Source organism: Paramormyrops kingsleyae, chromosome 16 (assembly GCF_048594095.1).
Source record: "Paramormyrops kingsleyae isolate MSU_618 chromosome 16, PKINGS_0.4, whole genome shotgun sequence".
Taxonomy (NCBI): domain Eukaryota; kingdom Metazoa; phylum Chordata; class Actinopteri; order Osteoglossiformes; family Mormyridae; genus Paramormyrops; species Paramormyrops kingsleyae.
The window spans coordinates 5,958,631-5,983,330 of record NC_132812.1 but is presented as its reverse complement, the minus strand read 5'-3'; the positions used below and the strand labels follow the sequence as shown (position 1 = coordinate 5,983,330).

Below are 24,700 nucleotides of genomic sequence, written 5' to 3'. Positions count from 1 at the left end.
GGGGAGGTCTTTACATTTTTCTTTTGTTGTAAAAGAAAAAAAGAGAACCTCACCTTGTAGGAAATTTTTATGTAAAACGATTTCAGACACCCCTAATGTGGACCGTACTATTTTAACCACCTCGGTGCTAGAAGCAGCTTAGCCTGTCGGTTGCGTCATTCATTCTCAGTGAGTGACCTGTTCCTTGTGTTCGTCTGTCATGGTACTGTTTGTCGTGCATTGGTAAATGTAAGTAGCCAGCACAAGTCTAGCCTGTTGAAACTGTACGTGTTATTTTACAACCTTCATTTATTCGTTTAAGTGCTGCATCTAACTAATGCAAGCTGACGTCTTTATAAGTTGAATTACTTGCCATTATCCTTCTGAGACCGGTACAGTCAACGTTAGTTACGTTAACTAGTAAGATCAGCTAAGTTCTCTATTTAAACCAGGCTTATTTGGTGAGGTAAAATCGGTCATTTTCGAAGGAGATGAACTGCCTATGTTTTCATTCTCATTTTATCATGAATAAATTGTGCCTTTCTGAAATTAATTCGCCATTTAGCCTGTGTAGTTTGTTATTAGGCTAATGCTAATGCATAAGAAGGTCTAACGTTATGCTCTGAAAAAACATTACTATAAGTGAAACCTATAAGGTCAACGTAAAAAAAAAACTAGCAAATAATAAGCCCTATTATTAGAATTTTCCTGGTATTGATTCTGCATTCCACAATTTCATATTTATGGACATTTTTAGAAGCTTCATCTGGTAAGCCAGATACTGTTTTGTTAAACATAGATTAGATTTTATTCACAGACACATTTTGAGGAAAAGGAAAGATGGAGACATCAGACACTTTTTTGGTGGTAAAAGAAGAGTAAGTAGGAAATATTAGTGTTGAGCTACAGAACATCACACCAAAAGTATAGGTGCAGTTTTGCAAACTGTTAATGTGTATGAAGGAAAATGGTGGTCAGCAGAAGGCAGGAGAGGCACAGGAGCAGGCAGCAGGGAGATGGCAGGATGAGGACAGTGTGCAGGACAGTGAGCAGGTAACAGGAAGATGGCAGGATGAGGACAGTGTGCAGGACAGTGAGCAGGCAGCAGGAAGATGGCAGGATGAGGACAGTGTGCAGGACAGTGAGCAGGCAGCAGGGAGATGGCAGGATGAGGACAGTGTGCAGGACAGTGAGCAGGCAGCAGGAAGATGGCAGGATGAGGACAGTGTGCAGGACAGTGAGCAGGCAGCAGGAAGATGGCAGGATGAGGACAGTGAGCAGGCAGCAGGAAGATGGCAGGATGAGGGCAGGATGAGGACAGTGAGCAGGCAGCAGGAAGATGGCAGGATGAGGACAGTGTGCAGGACAGTGAGCAGGCAGCAGGAAGATGGCAGGATGAGGACAGTGTACAGGACAGTCAGCAGGCAGCAGGAAGATGGCAGGATGAGGGCAGCGCGCAGGACCAAGAGGTGAGTTAGAAATTAGGCTGTACTTTAAGATCTACTGTATCATCAAGACAGATATTAGCCTAATAGGCAAATATTTATTTCTGAAGGCTGTTGGAGCTGGGGGGACTGTTTTATGGAGGGGTAATTCGCACTCTGATTACAATAACTAACAATAAATAAACCACTATCTTACGTGTACTATTACAGCATTTATATAATTTACTTAAACTTTATTTTACCAGGTAAATTAACTGAAAATCAGTTCTCACTGCTTTACATGATATTCAGGAGAAATAGCAGATACCGCCTCGGAACTGCCTGGGATACGAACGTCAGGACCGGAGTGCATTGCTTTAAGCCAGCGCTGTAAGCGGCTGCATGAAGTCGGACGCAGCCATATTATACGTGTAAGAAAGTGTCTGACATGGTGGGGGGTGGATCAGGTACATTTGCCATATATAATAGATAGTAGAAGTCATATTATAGAAGTTTATAGTCATATAATATACTAATTGCAATGGGTTGGCGCCCCATGCTGTGGTGTTCGCTGCTTTGCCCCCGTAGCGTCCGGTATAGGATCCGGACCCCCCCGCGACTCTGAATAGAACAAGTGGTTTCAGAAAATGGATGGATAGTGTAATAGAAACTGTGTAACAAACATAATGGCAAGAATATTTCTGACGGTTTGACGGCTAAGGAATGCACTGAACTACATTACCGTAATATGATCACGTGTAGGATGACCAGATAATCCATGTCAGGGAGGACACTTTGAGCTACTTCGGGTTTTACAAACTACTGTACTTTCAAACGGAAAGGCTCCTGTGCTTGGCTAAATAGTTCAGCTCTTCTTGTGCTTTGACTGGTTTGTTTCCTTGACTGAAAGACGCATCCAGCTGTTTCACATTAGCCTTAGTGACACATGCATGATTGTACTGTAGGAGACTGACCAATCAGCACACAGCAAGAACTCAGTGCTCAAGTCAAATCCAGGTCCTTTTCATTGAAATGGTAAGTTACAATTCCTGTCCTAGCCCAGAGTGTCCTCCCTGACATGGATTATCTGGTCACCCAAATCACGTGATCTTTTATGTTGAGATTACCCAGCTCCATGCCAAAAACATGGCTGAACATGAAGCTTACCCGCAATCCAAAAAAACACTGTTGCTCTGAATAAAATGCTTTTAAATTAATATTTAATTTGCTATTATGAAAAATAATAAAACGAATATAATTATCGATTATATATTCAATATTCGTTATTTTAGTATTCATTTTGGCTATCATAGTCTTATACTGTAGCCCACGATGCAGTAGATATAGCACATAGATTATGAGTTTACTCAGAAATGTCGATGTAATTGAACGTCTTAGAAGTGGAATGTCTTATTAATTGTCCCTTGAAACCTTATCGTTTAGCCCAAGGAAGATGTAGAGTCTAGATCTACAGCTGCATCATTATCCATTATCCATGCCAGGATTTTGAAGAGGGTAAATAATCAGGATTTACCATAGCCAGTAACTTCTGTACCTAGTTGTTCCAACTCTCTGAGAAAGATGATCTAGTCTGTAAAGTGAAAAGTACTAAGCCATTTTAATTTGCTGTGCAGGTATGTTGGTGTTGCACCAGCTGGGATTCATGTTGAAACTCATTCCAAGCCATTTTGGAGCTGTTGCTACATAAAAATCTACTTTTCCTAATACTTTTCAGTTGACCTTTTTCCCATGAAGTCCCACCTTGAGCCAAAAATCAACTATTACCATCACAGTGTGTCAGAGAGGCTTTCCCTTCTTCGCTTTCTCCTAGATTTAGCATTGTTTAAAAAGTTCAGCTCTGTCTGACTATAGTAATACTATACTAATTTCAATTGTAGTGTGTTTTGCAGTTGGAGAAGTGTCAGACATTTCTGACTCTGACACTGAGATCGTGATCAAAACACCCACAGAGTTTGATGTAGCTGATACACTGGCGAGTGCAATTTACAACACTTTGGTTATGTGTAAAGTGTATCAACCAAACAATGTCCACGGAGAATCAAAAACACTTTAATGAATGAAAAATAAAGTTTTAGAGCAGCCAACAGCATTTATCTAGAGATAGCAGAATCTTCTTGTTTCTGAGAGAAAACTAAAATGTGTAAACTTACATAAATAAAAACCGAATAAACAATGATAGTGCACACGACAGCATGTCTTTGTTTTGGGCCCCAGTAATATTTAACACTAATATGTTAACAAATTTCATTCCATTTCAACCCATTCATCAAGCTACACATACAAGCTAATAACATTTGTATTACATATATACATTTTAACAGGTTTTCGCTTTATTTCACTACAGCCATTTGAACCTGAGCATCAAAGCAGTCCTGTACCGAAAGTGCCAGAAACAGTGTAAGCTGACTTTTATATCATTGTGGGTATGTATGTATATTATGTCTGTGTATAAACTTTGTGTAAATGATTTCTGTCCTAACAGGAATTCTCTTGGTGGACCATCACTGGTTAGTGATGAACAACAGGTAATAAGCCATTACTTATGGTGTCACGGAGACTTACTAGGGTGAGACGTTCTGGGATATGGCAGAAACACTCCTGAGTGTCAGTTAGAACACTGAATTGAAGAGACAGACTTCAGGAAGGCAATTTTGATGGCTTTTATATCCTCATAAAGGCACTTAGGGACTGATGTACAGATAGTTCTGAAATACCAGAAAATGTGCTCCTAATTATTCAATAATCTACATAAGTATGTAGTGTGACAAATAAATCCAAAAATGGTAAATGAATACAGCAATATCAATGTCTCATACAACATAGGTAAACTCACCATAAATTAAAGATTTGCGAGATTAGCTGTTTCCCATAGCTCTTATGCTACTTCGGTGCCATCTAATGCCCAAATGAGGAAACTGAATTAGCGAAGCAAAGCACAATGGGCTAACAGCCAGTAATTACTGAACAGAACAGCAATAAATTTATAGCCTTTAGACAGTCAACACTGGCTCTAAGACTAAACTAAACGTAATAGTATTTAAACTAATTTATGGCGCTGAAACCCCAGTACAGGTCAGTATTACCAGCTTTGCCGCATTTCAGTTTCCATTTACATCGAACAGCATCATTAATACTCACTTTTCATTTACTATCCCTGCAAGGATTAACGGTGAAGATCTGACTCATCACACTGAAACGGTGGGAAAAAATGGCTGCTCCTATAACTCGCCAATTGCTGAAACTAAACACATAACCATCCGGGGAGCAGTTCTTTAAAAAAACCCGGTATAATTAAAGTCCTCCTGCAGGCAGCCTTTTACACATATGGGTTTGTTAGATTTTATACTGTCATAGATTACTGCCAGATACAGTTACATGTACTGAGACAGCAACACACTTTGTGTTCTTTTTATTCTCTTGTGGCTTTAGATGTGACAGTAAACAATATCTACTGTAACTTTACATACACAACGATAATGCGACCAAGGCACTAATGCCAGTATATCCATGTTAGTGCCATGGTTTGAATTTGTTATGCTCAAAGTCAAAATAAGCATAATTGCAGTAAAGCATCCAAACTATCTAACTATAATCTTGCATTATTTTGGCCAGTGACAGCATGTCAACACCTTGTTTTGTAGCGATTCCTGTGTGTAGTATCCTTTAAGTGACCAGATCTCAACCCAGTTGAACACATAACTGAGATCACCTGTCTGTAGCTGAGTATATCATATTCTTATTCCTTCATGTCCACAAATTTAATCCTGACATATACTCACTACCTGCATATTGTTGAAACAGGTAAACATAAAACAATTGTATTTAATTTGCAGTTTCATTCACCTCAGTTAACGCAGAAATGTGACAGATGAAGCCTATCAGTAAACTTAATTTCCTTCTATCTAGCATCCACAGCTAATCATCATGCTTTCCCTTCATGAAATCTGACTGAATAATAGTGCGTTGATTGTTGAAAAGCTAACTCTTAATTAGATTTTAGTTTTTTTAATATTAAGGTTGTACCTTTGGACACAGAGGTTATTGGTCCAAGTACCTCAGGATGTCAACCAGGCAAGACCAGTTGTTACAGGTTCATGGTCACACACAAATATATAGATATCTGTGTGCACCTATTGTGGTTGATGACAATGATGATGACAACCTGATTCATAAAGTAACAAATGATGTGTCTCTGGAAGAACCTACATGAGTCATATAAGTGTTACGTCCGCAGTGCAGACGAGCGGGCAGACAGAGCAGTCGAGCCGTAATTACGGGCAGACGGGGTTTATTCAAGGCAGACGAGGAAACACGGCACAAAACATCAATGACTGATCTGGGGAAACAGACTTGAACGCGGACTAAATACAGAAAACAAGCAGAAAATAACAGGCAACTGTCATGATCGGCGAGTGACGAGCAGGTGAGAGAGGCGAGAGCAGTCAGGTTGAACTGAAGAATGGGGTTTATTAAAGACAATCGACAGGACAGGTACACTCACACAGTATCGACAATGACAGGGGAAGGCGCCGTCCGACGCCCAGGCGGAGCAGGGGGGCCCGGAGGCGGCCGACACTTAGCCGAGGACCCGACCGAGAACCGGCACCGAGGCAGCCCCGGAGCCCCAGCCAAGGCGCACGAGGGCGAGCCAGGGGGCAGGGCGGGCAGGACCCCGGCCCGACGTCTATGTCCCCTCCCCTTCTTGGACACAGATAGGTGGGGTTTCCCATGCCATGGCGAGGGACCCAGAGTCATTAGAGAGGTCCCTGAGGGGTCCCACTCGAGTTCATCCTCCTCTCCGGAGGAAGGAGTGTCAGTCGCATAGTCCGGGACCTCCTCGGGGACCATAACCGGTGCTGGGGAGACTGGAGTAGGGACAGGGTCAGGTAGAGACGGAGCCAGGGTAGCAGACGTGGCTGGAGCTGCGGGCGGAGCAGCCGAAGCCGCGGGCAGGACAGAAGAGCCGGGCTGGACGTGCAGAGAGGCGGCCTCAAGCAGGGCCGCGGGCAGAGCGGCCTCAGGCAGGGCCGCGGGCGTGCGGCCAGCAGGGGGCGCCTCTGCGGGTGCCTTGGGCATGTGGCCAGCAGGGGGCGCCTCGGCGGGCGCCGCCATCACGCGGCCAGCAGGGTGCTCCTTGGCTGAACCAGGAGGGGCTCCTCTTGAACCTCCGCTGGAAGAGGCGCTGCGGCGAGGTAGCACGCCCCCAGGAAGAGCGTCGGGGCGGCTTCCTCCCCTTTTCCCCGGCGTCTCTTCTTTTTACGCCGCCCGGAACCTGTAGGAGGAGGCGGGGTTGCCTCTGTTGGACCTTGGATAGGACAGAAAAGACAGATATCATTAATTTCTAGCATTGAAAATGAGTGGATCATCAGGACAAAGGGAAAGTGTGAAAAGTAGGAAAAGGACTTAGCTTTTATCTTTTTTTCTTTTGCTGCCTTGCATTGGTCCTCTACATGCATCTGTTGCAGCCTGGATTGGAATGAAACAAAAAAGTCAGTATTACAGCAAGTAAACCATCACTAACAATATCAAAAATTATTTATCAGGACAACGGGAAAATGGTTGAAGGACTTAGCTTTGTGCTTTTCTTTCTCTTCTGCTGCTTTGATGTGGTCCTCTGTTGGACCTTGGATAGGACAGAAAAGACAGATATCATTAATTTCTAGCATTGAAAATTAGTGGATCATCAGGACAAAGGGAAAGTGTGAAAAGTAGGAAAAGGACTTAGCTTTTTTTCTTTTGCTGCCTTGCATTGGTCCTCTACATGCATCTGTAGTATTACAGCAAGTAAACCATCACTAACATATTAATATCAAAAATTATTTATCAGGACAACGAGAAAATGGTTGAAGGACTTAGCTGTTTGCTTTTCCTTTTCTTCTGCTGCTTTGATGTGGTCCTCTGTTGGAACTTGACACTAAACTATCCCCCTGTTGTAGCCTTATCCTTAAGTCCACAGAGGACGCTCAACCCAAAATAGAGCTGGACAAGTGAAAACTGGAGCTTCCCTGCTTTTTTTACTGCCTAACTCTCTACATTCTAACCTAGTCTTCAGTGCACCCACATGCAGCTCAACCGCAAAATGCGGTCTACCCGCGTCCGATACACCAAACACAAAAAACTAAAAAAACAAACTAAAATAAAAACAGAACTATATGCTACAACTACCTACAGCAGGGACTGACAAAGCTCCAGTAGTCACTAAACTAAAACTTATGGTGTCACTTCCGCTGCAGCCAAGGATGGCGCTGAATCTGCTCCAAAGTCCGCCGATTCGCAACCTTGCGCCTCAGGCACCGGCGGATCAGACTGCAGCAGCCTGTCGGAGAATAATTTGGCACATAGTTAGTCAGAAAAGAACACTTCCTATCAGGAGAGTCAAGTCACGGGATGAAAAATAAGCTGCTCACCAGGAGAGACCCATGGGGGGAATTCCAGGCAGCCTGAGATGATTGCCCTCTTGTTGGGGAAGGGCAAGTAACCACACACTAATATAAATAGTGTGACCCCCACAGACCAGACTGTGGCGGGGCCAGCTAGGTATTGCCCCTTCAGGAACCACTCTGGGGGAGCGAAGACCTTTGTCCCTGAAACAAAGCAAAATCATTCATAAACTCACAAAATCTTTCATAAACCTAGATATTTTTACTGAAACGAGTTAGGTTAGGACTCAAGAACACAAATCCAACTCCCCTGCAGGGAGTTTTATCACAAGTCCAGATTACTTAATCACTGCAGTGTTTCCCCTAGGTTTACAGCTTGGGGGGTGGGTGGGGCAGACGGACACCGACAGGATTCATGGTGTTCATGCGTTTCTTTTAATGACAGCAGTCGATATAACAACTGAACTAAACATCAGAACATTTCTTTTTATGACAATTATCCACAAAGTGTGCAGCTTTTGTCAATGCAGTATATCCTTCTGGGCTTCTAGAAGAACATTTCTAGAGCCTCTTGATATGGGAAGTCAGAAACGTCTGGCCCATTTATTGATTTATTGTCTGCTTTTCAGGTGGCTGATGCAACATATTTTCCAAGGCGCGCTCTCTGTCCGCTGGTCGGAGTGTGCTCACCTGTGTGTGTGCGCACGTTACTGTGCCGTGCATTGGGGCGGAACTCCGCCATGCGTGATACAGAGAGCAGAGGAGAATTATAAACGTGCGACCGTGTAGAGACAAAAATGACAAGCTGTTGTGTATATACGATAAATAACATAAGGCTATTTAGTTTAATAAAAGGACAATGTATAGACCTGTTCTATAGGAAAGGTAACCTTAAATGACTTCTGTTGTGATCTGGCGCTACATAGAAAATTAAATTAGATTAAATTAAATGCCCCCTAATATAATGGTAGAGGAAACACTGCACTGGATTACCCGCTACTTGCTGTTGAACCAGGGGTTAGTTTGACAGGATTTTAATTAGCCTCTCTCACTGACCTGAATATTTTGTGTAGTGGGAATCTGTCCAGATATCACCACAGCCGAAGTCAATGAGTTTCACCTCCAGAGTGTCTGTGTTGATCAAGAGGTTCTCAGATTTCAGGTCTCGATGGAAGACACCTGATTCCTGGCAGTGATGCAAGGCCTGGAGCACCTGCACCAGCACCTGCCTGGCAACACCCTCTGACAGGATCCCTCCTTCACTTTGGCAGAAGTCAAAGAGATCCTGGCATGGGTCCGGCCTTTCCAGGACCATAATATAGTCCTGTGGTCCATCAAACCAGTCGATGAGCTGGAGCACGTTAGCACAGGATGACTTCTGGCTAACAAGCTTCATCAGTGCCACCTCCAATGGGATGGGCCCATCAATTCCAGGCTATGAATGGGAGAGCAGGATATACATATTATATTTAGGCAGAAATTCCTCCAAATAAACCCAGCTCCATGACTGAAAACACTTACCAGTTCTAGCTCCTTATAATTCTTCCTGGCATATTTGATGGCCACCTAGAGGGAAAAAAAATCGCAAATTTAGTGTAGTGCATATTGAGAAGGCATCGCCTCTTATAGGTGCCTGTAACCGGTGTAATAAAAGGGATCTCTGGAGAGATATTACTTTGCATGTCACGGCTACACCGTTTGGTGACTTACTGGGAAGCCATCGGCCTTGCGAATGCCGGCGAAAACTGCTCCAAAACCACCCTTTCCGAGCAGTTCCCCCTCGAGGTACAGGTCCTCCAAATGTTCTACAACATTAAGCAGGTACACTTCAGAAAAAGAGTCCATACAGCATTTTCTACAGGATAACACAGTTGCAGACACTTCACTATTAACTTTAAATAGCATGAATTAATATTTCTTTACCACATGCCTATCACGAACATGGCCTTTTAATTCAGTATTATCATTAGTTTGCCTATTAGATGCTGCAGTCAGAGTAAGCTCGGGTTCAGAATCAAAAGAGCTACAGTATTGAACCAATTTGGGTATAAGTTTGCTTTTCAAACGTTCAGCGACATTTTTTTTATCAATCAAAGAATCAATTGTTGCATTAATTTGTTTAATCTATAAGTCCAGGACAGTGTTCACATCTGTTCTTGCAGTAAGCCTTATTAAAGAGAATCACATGGCTTTCTTATGTGTAATTTTCATTCCCTATGAAAAGGCAATCATCTTTTGCTACAAACCTTTGCGGGGATCGCCGGTGCTCTGGACTTCCGAACTCTCCCTCCTTTTTTTCGCTGGAGATTGATCATCAGAATCGGAGCGGGAGCGTTTCCTGTCCATTATTGCTCTAGACCAAAAAGTAATCGATCGTAAGAGCAAAGAGATCCTTCTCAATACCGAGCAAGATGCAAAAGATGCTGTCCAGTTACGGATGGATGGATGAGCATCATTCAAATATTGTTGATTTTAGAACAACGGACGGCATCATGCACGGGGTTACATGGGCTGCAGCCCAGAGGCCCCCTCACTCCCCCCGTCGTAAAATTGAAAAATAAATAAGATATTTGAATATATTATTTAGCAGTAATATAATTAGTTGTCAATTTGAATATTCTCCCCGTCTGTTTCTTCCGGGTTCTCCGGTTTCCCTGTAGTCTAAACACATGCACGACTATTGAATATGGATGAATTGATAATTGTTAGTTATCTGTCCTCTAATAAGCGGTGGTTCATTCCTTCTAAAGCTCAAAGTATCTCCAACTAGTACATCGATCAGAAATCACGGAGTGACATGGAATCCGCCATTGCGGTTCTGATCGGCTATGATTAAAACCCAGAAACAACTTAACCGATCACATACGAAATGCAGTCAAAGGTTTCTGGCCCAGTCATAAACAGCGTACGTGGCTAATTTGTGGGAATATTTAACAAAAATGATTGAAAAAAGATCACCGAAAGGCAATCTTGTTCCGCTGAACGGAAATACGCTGGACATCGCTTGTAATGATCACGTTTCTCTGGGTGAAATTGATCATTATATGCGAATGATGGTTATTACGGTTTTTTTCTGTTTATTTATGTCTTAGACAGATTACCATCTGATTCACATTTGTATATTTATTACATTCAAATAAGGACAGCGTTGATCGCTATATATTTACTTCATTTTATTGATGATTTAAAACCACAGTAGTTGTTTCAAACGCTTTTCAAATTACAGTACCGCACCAATAAAATTACTGAAGTGTGTATAATTCAAATACGATATAACACAATACAGTACTGTACATAATATTCAATTCAATTTTATGTATACAGCGCATCTTCACAACGTTACAGCAAAGCATGAAGTTCCCACGGCAGCCCGTCTTTCTCATTTAACCAGCACATTTCATTAAAACATCCTCAGCTTAGCGTAGCATTTGCTCTACGGTGTTGAGCAGTAGGATATCACACTTCTGCTCCAGCTGGTTCTTCACTGGTTGACATGACTCATCCTCCTGTCGGTGCCGGGCAGTTTGCCTTTACATTAAAGCACATCGCTGCAGGGTGGAGAGGCAGTCAGTCATAAGACACTCAGCAGCCTGGAGCTCGTCCTGCTGCTCCGCCATCAGCTGCAGGTGTTACGCCGAATAAAGCGTCCCTGCCCTAGAAAGCATAGCTGTTTCGGGAAAACAGCGAACGGAAGGCTCTTTTCTGTAGGCCGTGAAAACGATCGTTTTGTATTTATGCAAACTCATAAAACGTATGTATATATGATCTATTTTGTTAAAATACAGATATACAACGTACAAACAAATAAAACAGGTCTTAAAACGGTTTGTTACTTAATACTTATGCGCATGTTAATATTGATTCAACAGTTGAAAACAACAGACATGAAGTTGGAAATATAACGCTTTGTTAATTACATTATGAGTGTGTATCACATGTATAGTAACACTACGGAGCCCCCGTGTCTCCATATCTCTGCATCGGAAAATTAGATCAATAACCAATACACTGTTGTCCAATATTGCAGGTGTTCTGTCATAAAATACTACCTATCGAGACGTGCTATCGAGCCTTTCTGCGCATGTGCAGTTCCACCGTTTTGGGATTAGGGTTAGGTTTTAGTGGTTAGGGTTAAGGTAAGGGTTTTAGGGGTTTTGGGGGGTTAGGGTTAGGGCTATCGATTATCACTACGGTAGCATTTTTCGACAAGGCAGCATACTGTATATCGACAGAACACCGGTGCCAGCCATGAAATGTTCCAGAGCTTATTAGCGGGATAACGTTACATCATGTATTATTCTGTGAGAAACGAAAGATCGATCTGCTGGCCAGATGTAATAAGAATCATAAACATGTCGCAGGTCGTAAGTAAAGTAAAATATAAATAAAGTGGCTGTGTCCCGTATTGACCGATTGGTCCTCCAAATAACTAATAAATTATTAACTAACAAAGCGACTTAATTATTTATCCTCCGTTGTTTTGGCGTGGCGGTGTAATTATGTGTGGAGTTTAAGCTACGAGTTGAAAGGTCCCAGTTCCTGTTGTGCGGTGTGACACATGAAAGGTATGGAAGTAACTCTGTCTCATCACAATTTGAATTTTATATGCCACTGAAATTCTAACATTGAATATCTATGCATTGGAAATATGCATGTTTTTTTTTTACCTCTGAATTACAGTCTTCAAATTTTCTATAATGCAGTTTCACTGCTATTTTTCCATGCCCTCAAATTCACGATAAAACAAATTCAGGGTTTAAAGATACAAATTACATAAAAGTCAAGTTTCAAAAATTCTAGGAGAACATTTCAAAGTTGCTCCAATCGGTCTTTGTCAGCTGATGTCACACTCGCTATAGCCGCAGTGTATTGTGGGTGGAATCGCCATTTTGGGTGTATACAACTGAAGAGCGAGGGTTTGCGTGCGGCATTTTCTTTGGTAAGATGGGACACTCGTGCTGTGTGAAAGGCTGCCATACTAAATCACATGCTAGAAATGGCAGAAAGGTGGACCACAACATGAGCTTTTTTTCGGTTTCCCACTTGGAAAAGAGGATATGGACAGCAGATTTTCATAAAGGTAACTAAGATGTTTTTTGTTTAAGTAGTATTATCGAATATGCAGTTTCTTGTCTTCTAATGTTGGTATTTTCACATTGTTTTATATACGCTAGCAAGCTAGCCTCACTACGGAGGGTAGCAGAAATGGGTTAATCTGTTCCTGTTAAACTAGCGTTAAAGAGTGAATGCTTTTAAAAGACAAAAGTAAACAGCAAAACTGTAATGACACGTTTATCAGTGCATGTATGTGTATATTCGCGTGCATGGATTATAAGCCGCAATGCTGGATACGTCTGTCACTGTGTGCTGTGCCCTGACAAACCAATGACCAACTATAGTTTAAGTTTAGGAACATTTGCAAGTATGGTTTCTAACGTTTCACATGATGTCTGGAAGGATCTGTATAAACTCATTGTATACCGAGCCTGTATTCTGCTTGCTACTTAACTTTATTGGTCATATTTAAAATAAAATATATGTCTATGCAATGACATTTTTGTGATGTTCTTGACTCTTTTCCTTTCTTAAACAGCTAAATTACTAGTGTGTTTTGGTAACGAAAATTGCTTATTACTGATTACATAAAACATAATTTTTTTTGCGGAGGAAAAAAAACACTGAATATGAAATATTAAGTTTGTTAACCAAATGTGTTTACGTGCGCGATACACTCCAAATTGCCAATGGGGGCGTGTCAGACAGTGCAGACATGGTCCGAATTCACATGCAAAACTACGAGGTTAATGAGTTATACATCGGGATACCAAGGCTCAGCAATCGAAACTGTGGTTGTGTCCGACTTGGGCTTAGGTCTGTCTGCCGCTGACGTGGCGTGGAGCACAGCTGCAGGGGTGGAGTATAAACTGCTGCCACCAAGCCAGACAACTTAATTCTACTCCTCGTAGTCTGCGAGACCTGACTGCAATGGCAGCACTGCCAGAAGGGTGTAGATAAATCTTTACAAATATCACCTGCAGGCACAGTACTTCTTTTACAATGACCAACTCCTGATCCAAACTGTTAGCAGTGGAAAAACATAAACTTTTGTGTATAGTCATAATAGTGGCCCTGTGTAAAAAGATAGCTGTCAGGAAAAAGATCAAATACATGTATTTCAAGGAATCAAAGTTTTTATTGTCATGTACTGAGTACAATGCCATTCTTACTTGAATGCCTTCTTCACAGGCTGGACGATTAAACATATAAAGCAGCGCAACATTACCAATCATGGTTCGAATTACGGGGGGTATTGGGGGGTACAGTACCCCAGATCAAGACCCAGACCCCCCCCCCCAAGAGACAAAAATAGCAGTTTGGGGGGAGGTCTTTACATTTTTCTTTTGTTGTAAAAGAAAAAAAGAGAACCTCACCTTGTAGGAAATTTTTATGTAAAACGATTTCAGACACCCCTAATGTGGACCGTACTATTTTAACCACCTCGGTGCTAGAAGCAGCTTAGCCTGTCGGTTGCGTCATTCATTCTCAGTGAGTGACCTGTTCCTTGTGTTCGTCTGTCATGGTACTGTTTGTCGTGCATTGGTAAATGTAAGTAGCCAGCACAAGTCTAGCCTGTTGAAACTGTACGTGTTATTTTACAACCTTAATTTATTCGTTTAAGTGCTGCATCTAACTAATGCAAGCTGACGTCTTTATAAGTTGAATTACTTGCCATTATCCTTCTGAGACCGGTACAGTCAACGTTAGTTACGTTAACTAGTAAGATCAGCTAAGTTCTCTATTTAAACCAGGCTTATTTGGTGAGGTAAAATCGGTCATTTTCCAAGGAGATGAACTGCCTATGTTTTCATTCTCATTTTATCATGAATAAATTGTGCCTTTCTGAAATTAATTCGCCATTTAGCCTGTGTAGTTTGTTATTAGGCTAATGCTAATGCATAAGAAGGTCTAACGTTATGCTCTGAAAAAACATTACTATAAGTGAAACCTATAAGGTCAACGTAAAAAAAAAACTAGCAAATAATAAGCCCTATTATTAGAATTTTCCTGGTATTGATTCTGCATTCCACAATTTCATATTTATGGACATTTTTAGAAGCTTCATCTGGTAAGCCAGATACTGTTTTGTTAAACATAGATTAGATTTTATTCACAGACACATTTTGAGGAAAAGGAAAGATGGAGACATCAGACACTTTTTTGGTGGTAAAAGAAGAGTAAGTAGGAAATATTAGTGTTGAGCTACAGAACATCACACCAAAAGTATAGGTGCAGTTTTGCAAACTGTTAATGTGTATGAAGGAAAATGGTGGTCAGCAGAAGGCAGGAGAGGCACAGGAGCAGGCAGCAGGGAGATGGCAGGATGAGGACAGTGTGCAGGACAGTGAGCAGGCAGCAGGAAGATGGCAGGATGAGGACAGTGTGCAGGACAGTGAGCAGGCAGCAGGAAGATGGCAGGATGAGGACAGTGTGCAGGACAGTGAGCAGGCAGCAGGAAGATGGCAGGATGAGGACAGTGTGCAGGACAGTGAGCAGGCAGCAGGGAGATGGCAGGATGAGGACAGTGTGCAGGACAGTGTGCAGGCAGCAGGAAGATGGCAGGATGAGGACAGTGTGCAGGACAGTGAGCAGGCAGCAGGAAGATGGCAGGATGAGGACAGTGTGCAGGACAGTGAGCAGGCAGCAGGAAGATGGCAGGATGAGGACAGTGTGCAGGACAGTGAGCAGGCAGCAGGAAGATGGCAGGATGAGGACAGTGAGCAGGCAGCAGGAAGATGGCAGGATGAGGACAGTGTGCAGGACAGTGAGCAGGCAGCAGGAAGATGGCAGGATGAGGACAGTGTGCAGGACAGTGAGCAGGCAGCAGGAAGATGGCAGGATGAGGACAGTGTACAGGACAGTCAGCAGGCAGCAGGAAGATGGCAGGATGAGGGCAGCGCGCAGGACCAAGAGGTGAGTTAGAAATTAGGCTGTACTTTAAGATCTACTGTATCATCAAGACAGATATTAGCCTAATAGGCAAATATTTATTTCTGAAGGCTGTTGGAGCTGGGGGGACTGTTTTATGGAGGGGTAATTCACACTCTGATTACAATAACTAACAATAAATAAACCACTATCTTACGTGTACTATTACAGCATTTATATAATTTACTTAAACTTTATTTTACCAGGTAAATTAACTGAGAATCAGTTCTCACTGCTTTACATGATATTCAGGAGAAATAGCAGATACCGCCTCGGAACTCCCTGGGATACGAACGTCAGGACCGGAGTGCATTGCTTTAAGCCAGCGCTGTAAGCGGCTGCATGAAGTCGGACGCAGCCATATTATACGTGTAAGAAAGTGTCTGACATGGTGGGGGGTGGATCAGGTACATTTGCCATATATAATAGATAGTAGAAGTCATATTATAGAAGTTTATAGTCATATAATATACTAATTGCAATGGGTTGGCGCCCCATGCTGTGGTGTTCGCTGCTTTGCCCCCGTAGCGTCCGGTATAGGATCCGGACCCCCCCGCGACTCTGAATAGAACAAGTGGTTTCAGAAAATGGATGGATAGTGTAATAGAAACTGTGTAACAAACATAATGGCAAGAATATTTCTGACGGTTTGACGGCTAAGGAATGCACTGAACTACATTACCGTAATATGATCACGTGTAGGATGACCAGATAATCCATGTCAGGGAGGACACTTTGAGCTACTTCGGGTTTTACAAACTACTGTACTTTCAAACGGAAAGGCTCCTGTGCTTGGCTAAATAGTTCAGCTCTTCTTGTGCTTTGACTGGTTTGTTTCCTTGACTGAAAGACGCATCCAGCTGTTTCACATTAGCCTTAGTGACACATGCATGATTATACTGTAGGAGACTGACCAATCAGCACACAGCAAGAACTCAGTGCTCAAGTCAAATCCAGGTCCTTTTCATTGAAATGGTAAGTTACAATTCCTGTCCTAGCCCAGAGTGTCCTCCCTGACATGGATTATCTGGTCACCCAAATCACGTGATCTTTTATGTTGAGATTACCCAGCTCCATGCCAAAAACATGGCTGAACATGAAGCTTACCCGCAATCCAAAAAAACACTGTTGCTCTGAATAAAATGCTTTTAAATTAATATTTAATTTGCTATTATGAAAAATAATAAAACGAATATAATTATCGATTATATATTCAATATTCGTTATTTTAGTATTCATTTTGGCTATCATAGTCTTATACTGTAGCCCACGATGCAGTAGATATAGCACATAGATTATGAGTTTACTCAGAAATGTCGATGTAATTGAACGTCTTAGAAGTGGAATGTCTTATTAATTGTCCCTTGAAACCTTATCGTTTAGCCCAAGGAAGATGTAGAGTCTAGATCTACAGCTGCATCATTATCCATTATCCATGCCAGGATTTTGAAGAGGGTAAATAATCAGGATTTACCATAGCCAGTAACTTCTGTACCTAGTTGTTCCAACTCTCTGAGAAAGATGATCTAGTCTGTAAGGTGAAAAGTACTAAGCCATTTTAATTTGCTGTGCAGGTATGTTGGTGTTGCACCAGCTGGGATTCATGTTGAAACTCATTCCAAGCCATTTTGGAGCTGTTGCTACATAAAAATCTACTTTTCCTAATACTTTTCAGTCGACCTTTTTCCCATGAAGTCCCACCTTGAGCCAAAAATCAACTATTACCATCACAGTGTGTCAGAGAGGCTTTCCCTTCTTCGCTTTCTCCTAGATTTAGCATTGTTTAAAAAGTTCAGCTCTGTCTGACTATAGTAATACTATACTAATTTCAATTGTAGTGTGTTTTGCAGTTGGAGAAGTGTCAGACATTTCTGACTCTGACACTGAGATCGTGATCAAAAAACCCACAGAGTTTGATGTAGCTGATACACTGGTGAGTGCAATTTACAACACTTTGGTTATGTGTAAAGTGTATCAACCAAACAATGTCCACGGAGAATCAAAAACACTTTAATGAATGAAAAATAAAGTTTTAGAGCAGCCAACAGCATTTATCTAGAGATAGCAGAATCTTCTTGTTTCTGAGAGAAAACTAAAATGTGTAAACTTACATAAATAAAAACCGAATAAACAATGATGCAGCATGTCTTTGTTTTGGGCCCCAGTAATATTTAACACTAATATGTTAACAAATTTCATTCCATTTCAACCCATTCATCAAGCTACACATACAAGCTAATAACATTTGTATTACATATATAAATTTTAACAGGTTTTCGCTTTATTTCACTACAGCCATTTGAACCTGAGCATCAAAGCAGTCCTGTACCGAAAGTGCCAGAAACAGTGTAAGCTGACTTTTATATCATTGTGGGTATGTATGTATATTATGTCTGTGTATAAACTTTGTGTAAATGATTTCTGTCCTAACAGGAATTCTCTTGGTGGACCATCACTGGTTAGTGATGAACAACAGGTAATAAGCCATTACATATGGTGTCACGGAGACTTACTAGGGTGAGACGTTCTGGGATATGGCAGAAACACTCCTGAGTGTCAGTTAGAACACTGAATTGAAGAGACAGACTTCAGGAAGGCAATTTTGATGGCTTTTATATCCTCATAAAGGCACTTAGGGACTGATGTACAGATAGTTCTGAAATACCAGAAAATGTGCTCCTAATTATTCAATAATCTACATAAGTATGTAGTGTGACAAATAAATCCAAAAATGGTAAATGAATACAGCAATATCAATGTCTCATACAACATAGGTAAACTCACCATAAATTAAAGATTTGCGAGATTAGCTGTTTCCCATAGCTCTTATGCTACTTCGGTGCCATCTAATGCCCAAATGAGGAAACTGAATTAGCGAAGCAAAGCACAATGGGCTAACAGCCAGTAATTACTGAACAGAACAGCAATAAATTTATAGCCTTTAGACAGTCAACACTGGCTCTAAGACTAAACTAAACGTAATAGTATTTAAACTAATTTATGGCGCTGAAACCCCAGTACAGGTCAGTATTACCAGCTTTGCCGCATTTCAGTTTCCATTTACATCGAACAGCATCATTAATACTCACTTTTCATTTACTATCCCTGCAAGGATTAACGGTGAAGATCTGACTCATCACACTGAAACGGTGGGAAAAAATGGCTGCTCCTATAACTCGCCAATTGCTGAAACTAAACACATAACCATCCGGGGAGCAGTTCTTTAAAAAAACCCGGTATAATTAAAGTCCTCCTGCAGGCAGCCTTTTACACATATGGGTTTGTTAGATTTTATACTGTCATAGATTACTGCCAGATACAGTTACATGTACTGAGACAGCAACACACTTTGTGTTCTTTTTATTCTCTTGTGGCTTTAGATGTGACAGTAAACAATATCTACTGTAACTTTACATACACAACGATAATGCGACCAAGGCACTAATGCCAGTATATCCATGTTAGTGCCATGGTTTGAATTTGTTATGCTCAAAGTCAAAATAAGCATAATTGCAGTAAAGCATCCAAACTATCTAACTATAATCTTGCATTATTTTGGCCAGTGACAGCATGTCAACACCTTGTTTTGTAGCGATTCCTGTGTGTAGTATCCTTTAAGTGACCAGATCTCAACCCAGTTGAACACATAACTGAGATCACCTGTCTGTAGCTGAGTATATCATATTCTTATTCCTTCATGTCCACAAATTTAATCCTGACATATACTCACTACCTGCATATTGTTGAAACAGGTAAACATAAAACAATTGTATTTAATTTGCAGTTTCATTCACCTCAGTTAATGCAGAAATGTGACAGATGAAGCCTATCAGTAAACTTAATTTCCTTCTATCTAGCATCCACAGCTAATCATCATGCTTTCCCTTCATGAAATCTGACTGAATAATAGTGCGTTGATTGTTGAAAAGCTAACTCTTAATTAGATTTTAGTTTTTTTAATATTAAGGTTGTACCTTTGGACACAGAGGTTATTGGTCCAAGTACCTCAGGATGTCAACCAGGCAAGACCAGTTGTTACAGGTTCATGGTCACACACAAATATATAGATATCTGTGTGCACCTATTGTGGTTGATGACAATGATGATGACAACCTGATTCATAAAGTAACAAATGATGTGTCTCTGGAAGAACCTACATGAGTCATATAAGTGTTACGTCCGCAGTGCAGACGAGCGGGCAGACAGAGCAGTCGAGCCGTAATTACGGGCAGACGGGGTTTATTCAAGGCAGACGAGGAAACACGGCACAAAACATCAATGACTGATCTGGGGAAACAGACTTGAACGCGGACTAAATACAGAAAACAAGCAGAAAATAACAGGCAACTGTCATGATCGGCGAGTGACGAGCAGGTGAGAGAGGCGAGAGCAGTCAGGTTGAACTGAAGAATGGGGTTTATTAAAGACAATCGACAGGACAGGTACACTCACACAGTATCGACAATGACAGGGTAAGGCGCCGTCCGACGCCCAGGCGGAGCAGGGGGGCCCGGAGGCGGCCGACACTTAGCCGAGGACCCGACCGAGAACCGGCACCGAGGCAGCCCCGGAGCCCCAGCCAAGGCGCACGAGGGCGAGCCAGGGGGCAGGGCGGGCAGGACCCCGGCCCGACGCCTATGTCCCCTCCCCTTCTTGGACACAGATAGGTGGGGTTTCCCATGCCATGGCGAGGGACCCAGAGTCATTAGAGAGGTCCCTGAGGGGTCCCACTCGAGTTCATCCTCCTCTCCGGAGGAAGGAGTGTCAGTCGCATAGTCCGGGACCTCCTCGGGGACCATAACCGGTGCTGGGGAGACTGGAGTAGGGACAGGGTCAGGTAGAGACGGAGCCAGGGTAGCAGACGTGGCTGGAGCTGCGGGCGGAGCAGCCGAAGCCGCGGGCAGGACAGAAGAGCCGGGCTGGACGTGCAGAGAGGCGGCCTCAAGCAGGGCCGCGGGCAGAGCGGCCTCAGGCAGGGCCGCGGGCGTGCGGCCAGCAGGGGGCGCCTCTGCGGGTGCCTTGGGCATGTGGCCAGCAGGGGGCGCCTCGGCGGGCGCCGCCATCACGCGGCCAGCAGGGTGCTCCTCGGCTGAACCAGGAGGGGCTCCTCTTGAACCTCCGCTGGAAGAGGCGCTGCGGCGAGGTAGCACGCCCCCAGGAAGAGCGTCGGGGCGGCTTCCTCCCCTTTTCCCCGGCGTCTCTTCTTTTTACGCCGCCCGGAACCTGTAGGAGGAGGCGGGGTTGCCTCTGTTGGACCTTGGATAGGACAGAAAAGACAGATATCATTAATTTCTAGCATTGAAAATGAGTGGATCATCAGGACAAAGGGAAAGTGTGAAAAGTAGGAAAAGGACTTAGCTTTTATCTTTTTTTCTTTTGCTGCCTTGCATTGGTCCTCTACATGCATCTGTTGCAGCCTGGATTGGAATGAAACAAAAAAGTCAGTATTACAGCAAGTAAACCATCACTAACAATATCAAAAATTATTTATCAGGACAACGAGAAAATGGTTGAAGGACTTAGCTTTGTGCTTTTCTTTCTCTTCTGCTGCTTTGATGTGGTCCTCTGTTGGACCTTGGATAGGACAGAAAAGACAGATATCATTAATGTCTAGCATTGAAAATTAGTGGATCATCAGGACAAAGGGAAAGTGTGAAAAGTAGGAAAAGGACTTAGCTTTTTTTCTTTTGCTGCCTTGCATTGGTCCTCTACATGCATCTGTAGTATTACAGCAAGTAAACCATCACTAACATATTAATATCAAAAATTATTTATCAGGACAACGAGAAAATGGTTGAAGGACTTAGCTGTTTGCTTTTCCTTTTCTTCTGCTGCTTTGATGTGGTCCTCTGTTGGAACTTGACACTAAACTATCCCCCTGTTGTAGCCTTATCCTTAAGTCCACAGAGGACGCTCAACCCAAAATAGAGCTGGACAAGTGAAAACTGGAGCTTCCCTGCTTTTTTTTACTGCCTAACTCTCTACATTCTAACCTAGTCTTCAGTGCACCCACATGCAGCTCAACCGCAAAATGCGGTCTACCCGCGTCCGATACACCAAACACAAAAAACTAAAAAAACAAACTAAAATAAAAACAGAACTATATGCTACAACTACCTACAGCAGGGACTGACAAAGCTCCAGTAGTCACTAAACTAAAACTTATGGTGTCACTTCCGCTGCAGCCAAGGATGGCGCTGAATCTGCTCCAAAGTCCGCCGATTCGCAACCTTGCGCCTCAGGCACCGGCGGATCAGACTGCAGCAGCCTGTCGGAAAATAATTTGGCACATAGTTAGTCAGAAAAGAACACTTCCTATCAGGAGAGTCAAGTCACAGGATGAAAAATAAGCTGCTCACCAGGAGAGACCCATGGGGGGAATTCCAGGCAGCCTGAGATGATTGCCCTCTTGTTGGGGAAGGGCAAGTAACCACACACTAATATAAATAGTGTGACCCCCACAGACCAGACTGTGGCGGGGCCAGCTAGGTATTGCCCCTTCAGGAACCACTCTGGGGGAGCGAAGACCTTTGTCCCTGAAACAAAGCAAAATCATTCATAAACTCACAAAATCTTTCATAAACCTAGATATTTTTACTGAAACGAGTTAGGTTAGGACTCAAGAACACAAATCCAACTCCCCTGCAGGGAGTTTTATCACAAGTCCAGATTACTTAATCACTGCAGTGTTTCCCCTAGGTTTACAGCTTGGGGGGTGGGTGGGGCAGACGGACACCGACAGGATTCATGGTGTTCATGCGTTTCTTTTAATGACAGCAGTCGATATAACAACTGAACTAAACATCAGAACATTTCTTTTTATGACAATTATCCACAAAGTGTGCAGCTTTTGTCAATGCAGTATATCCTTCTGGGCTTCTAGAAGAACATTTCTAGAGCCTCTTGATATGGGAAGTCAGAAACGTCTGGCCCATTTATTGATTTATTGTCTGCTTTTCAGGTGGCTGATGCAACATATTTTCCAAGGCGCGCTCTCTGTCCGCTGGTCGGAGTGTGCTCACCTGTGTGTGTGCGCACGTTACTGTGCCGTGCATTGGGGCGGAACTCCGCCATGCGTGATACAGAGAGCAGAGGAGAATTATAAACGTGCGACCGTGTAGAGACAAAAATGACAAGCTGTTGTGTATATACGATAAATAACATAAGGCTATTTAGTTTAATAAAAGGACAATGTATAGACCTGTTCTATAGGAAAGGTAACCTTAAATGACTTCTGTTGTGATCTGGCGCTACATAGAAAATTAAATTAGATTAAATTAAATGCCCCCTAATATAATGGTAGGGGAAACACTGCACTGGATTACCCGCTACTTGCTGTTGAACCAGGGGTTAGTTTGACAGGATTTTAATTAGCCTCTCTCACTGACCTGAATATTTTGTGTAGTGGGAATCTGTCCAGATATCACCACAGCCGAAGTCAATGAGTTTCACCTCCAGAGTGTCTGTGTTGATCAAGAGGTTCTCAGATTTCAGGTCTCGATGGAAGACACCTGATTCCTGGCAGTGACGCAAGGCCTGGAGCACCTGCACCAGCACCTGCCTGGCAACACCCTCTGACAGGATCCCTCCTTCACTTTGGCAGAAGTCAAAGAGATCCTGGCATGGGTCCGGCCTTTCCAGGACCATAATATAGTCCTGTGGTCCATCAAACCAGTCGATGAGCTGGAGCACGTTAGCACAGGATGACTTCTGGCTAACAAGCTTCATCAGTGCCACCTCCAATGGGATGGGCCCATCAATTCCAGGCTATGAATGGGAGAGCAGGATATACATATTATATTTAGGCAGAAATTCCTCCAAATAAACCCAGCTCCATGACTGAAAACACTTACCAGTTCTAGCTCCTTATAATTCTTCCTGGCATATTTGATGGCCACCTAGAGGGAAAAAAAATCACAAATTTAGTGTAGTGCATATTGAGAAGGCATCGCCTCTTATAGGTGCCTGTAACCGGTGTAATAAAAGGGATCTCTGGAGAGATATTACTTTGCATGTCACGGCTACACCGTTTGGTGACTTACTGGGAAGCCATCGGCCTTGCGAATGCTGGCGAAAACTGCTCCAAAACCACCCTTTCCGAGCAGTTCCCCCTCGAGGTACAGGTCCTCCAAATGTTCTACAACATTAAGCAGGTACACTTCAGAAAAAGAGTCCATACAGCATTTTCTACAGGATAACACAGTTGCAGACACTTCACTATTAACTTTAAATAGCATGAATTAATATTTCTTTACCACATGCCTATCACGAACATGGCCTTTTAATTCAGTATTATCATTAGTTTGCCTATTAGATGCTGCAGTCAGAGTAAGCTCGGTTTCAGAATCAAAAGCGCTACAGTATTGAACCAATTTGGGTATAAGTTTGCTTTTCAAACGTTCAGCGACATTTTTTTTATCAATCAAAGAATCAATTGTTGCATTAATTTGTTTAATCTATAAGTCCAGGACAGTGTTCACATCTGTTCTTGCAGTAAGCCTTATTAAAGAGAATCACATGGCTTTCTTATGTGTAATTTTCATTCCCTATGAAAAGGCAATCATCTTTTGCTACAAACCTTTGCGGGGATCGCCGGTGCTCTGGACTTCCGAACTCTCCCTCCTTTTTTTCGCTGGAGATTGATCATCAGAATCGGAGCGGGAGCGTTTCCTGTCCATTATTGCTCTAGACCAAAAAGTAATCGATCGTAAGAGCAAAGAGATCCTTCTCAATACCGAGCAAGATGCAAAAGATGCTGTCCAGTTACGGATGGATGGATGAGCATCATTCAAATATTGTTGATTTTAGAACAACGGACGGCATCATGCACGGGGTTACATGGGCTGCAGCCCAGAGGCCCCCTCACTCCCCCCGTCGTAAAATTGAAAAATAAATAAGATATTTGAATAT

At 42.7% G+C, this 24,700-nt stretch overlaps 2 protein-coding genes across 2 annotated transcripts; both read right to left on the bottom strand.

Annotated features, from left to right (window-relative positions):
- Positions 1 to 4,069: 4,069 nt before the first annotated feature.
- Positions 4,070 to 11,201, bottom strand: LOC140578780 (serine/threonine-protein kinase pim-1-like). The gene is made up of 6 exons (XM_072700659.1): positions 10,051 to 11,201; positions 9,515 to 9,609; positions 9,326 to 9,370; positions 8,861 to 9,239; positions 7,832 to 8,008; positions 4,070 to 7,740 (listed from the first exon to the last, which is right to left on the bottom strand). The coding sequence occupies exons 1-6, from the start codon at positions 10,148 to 10,150 to the stop codon at positions 7,643 to 7,645; spliced, it is 894 nt and encodes a 297-aa protein (XP_072556760.1). The 5' UTR covers positions 10,151 to 11,201; the 3' UTR covers positions 4,070 to 7,642.
- Positions 11,202 to 20,012: 8,811 nt separating this feature from the next.
- On the bottom strand, positions 20,013 to 23,682 carry LOC140578759 (serine/threonine-protein kinase pim-2-like). Its single transcript, XM_072700618.1, has 4 exons — positions 23,644 to 23,682; positions 23,179 to 23,557; positions 22,150 to 22,326; positions 20,013 to 22,058 (listed from the first exon to the last, which is right to left on the bottom strand). Exons 2-4 carry the CDS (start codon positions 23,516 to 23,518, stop codon positions 21,961 to 21,963), a joined length of 615 nt encoding a protein of 204 aa, XP_072556719.1. The 5' UTR covers positions 23,519 to 23,557; positions 23,644 to 23,682; the 3' UTR covers positions 20,013 to 21,960.
- Positions 23,683 to 24,700: the final 1,018 nt, after the last annotated feature.

Bases quoted from the DNA above. Each gene is read 5' to 3' on its own strand.
- LOC140578780 (XM_072700659.1), bottom strand. From the start codon at position 10,150: ATGGACAGGAAACGCTCCCGCTCCGATTCTGATGATCAATCTCCAGCG. The intron at 9,610-10,050 runs GTTTGTAGCAAA...TTAATGTTGTAG, and splicing joins CACCGGCGATCCCCGCAAAG to AACATTTGGAGGACCTGTAC. The intron at 7,741-7,831 runs GTGAGCAGCTTA...ATTCTCCGACAG, and splicing joins CCCCCCATGGGTCTCTCCTG to GCTGCTGCAGTCTGATCCGC.
- LOC140578759 (XM_072700618.1), bottom strand. From the start codon at position 23,518: ATGAAGCTTGTTAGCCAGAAGTCATCCTGTGCTAACGTGCTCCAGCTC. The intron at 22,327-23,178 runs GTCAGTGAGAGA...GCTTTGTTTCAG, and splicing joins CCACTACACAAAATATTCAG to GGACAAAGGTCTTCGCTCCC. The intron at 22,059-22,149 runs GTGAGCAGCTTA...ATTTTCCGACAG, and splicing joins CCCCCCATGGGTCTCTCCTG to GCTGCTGCAGTCTGATCCGC.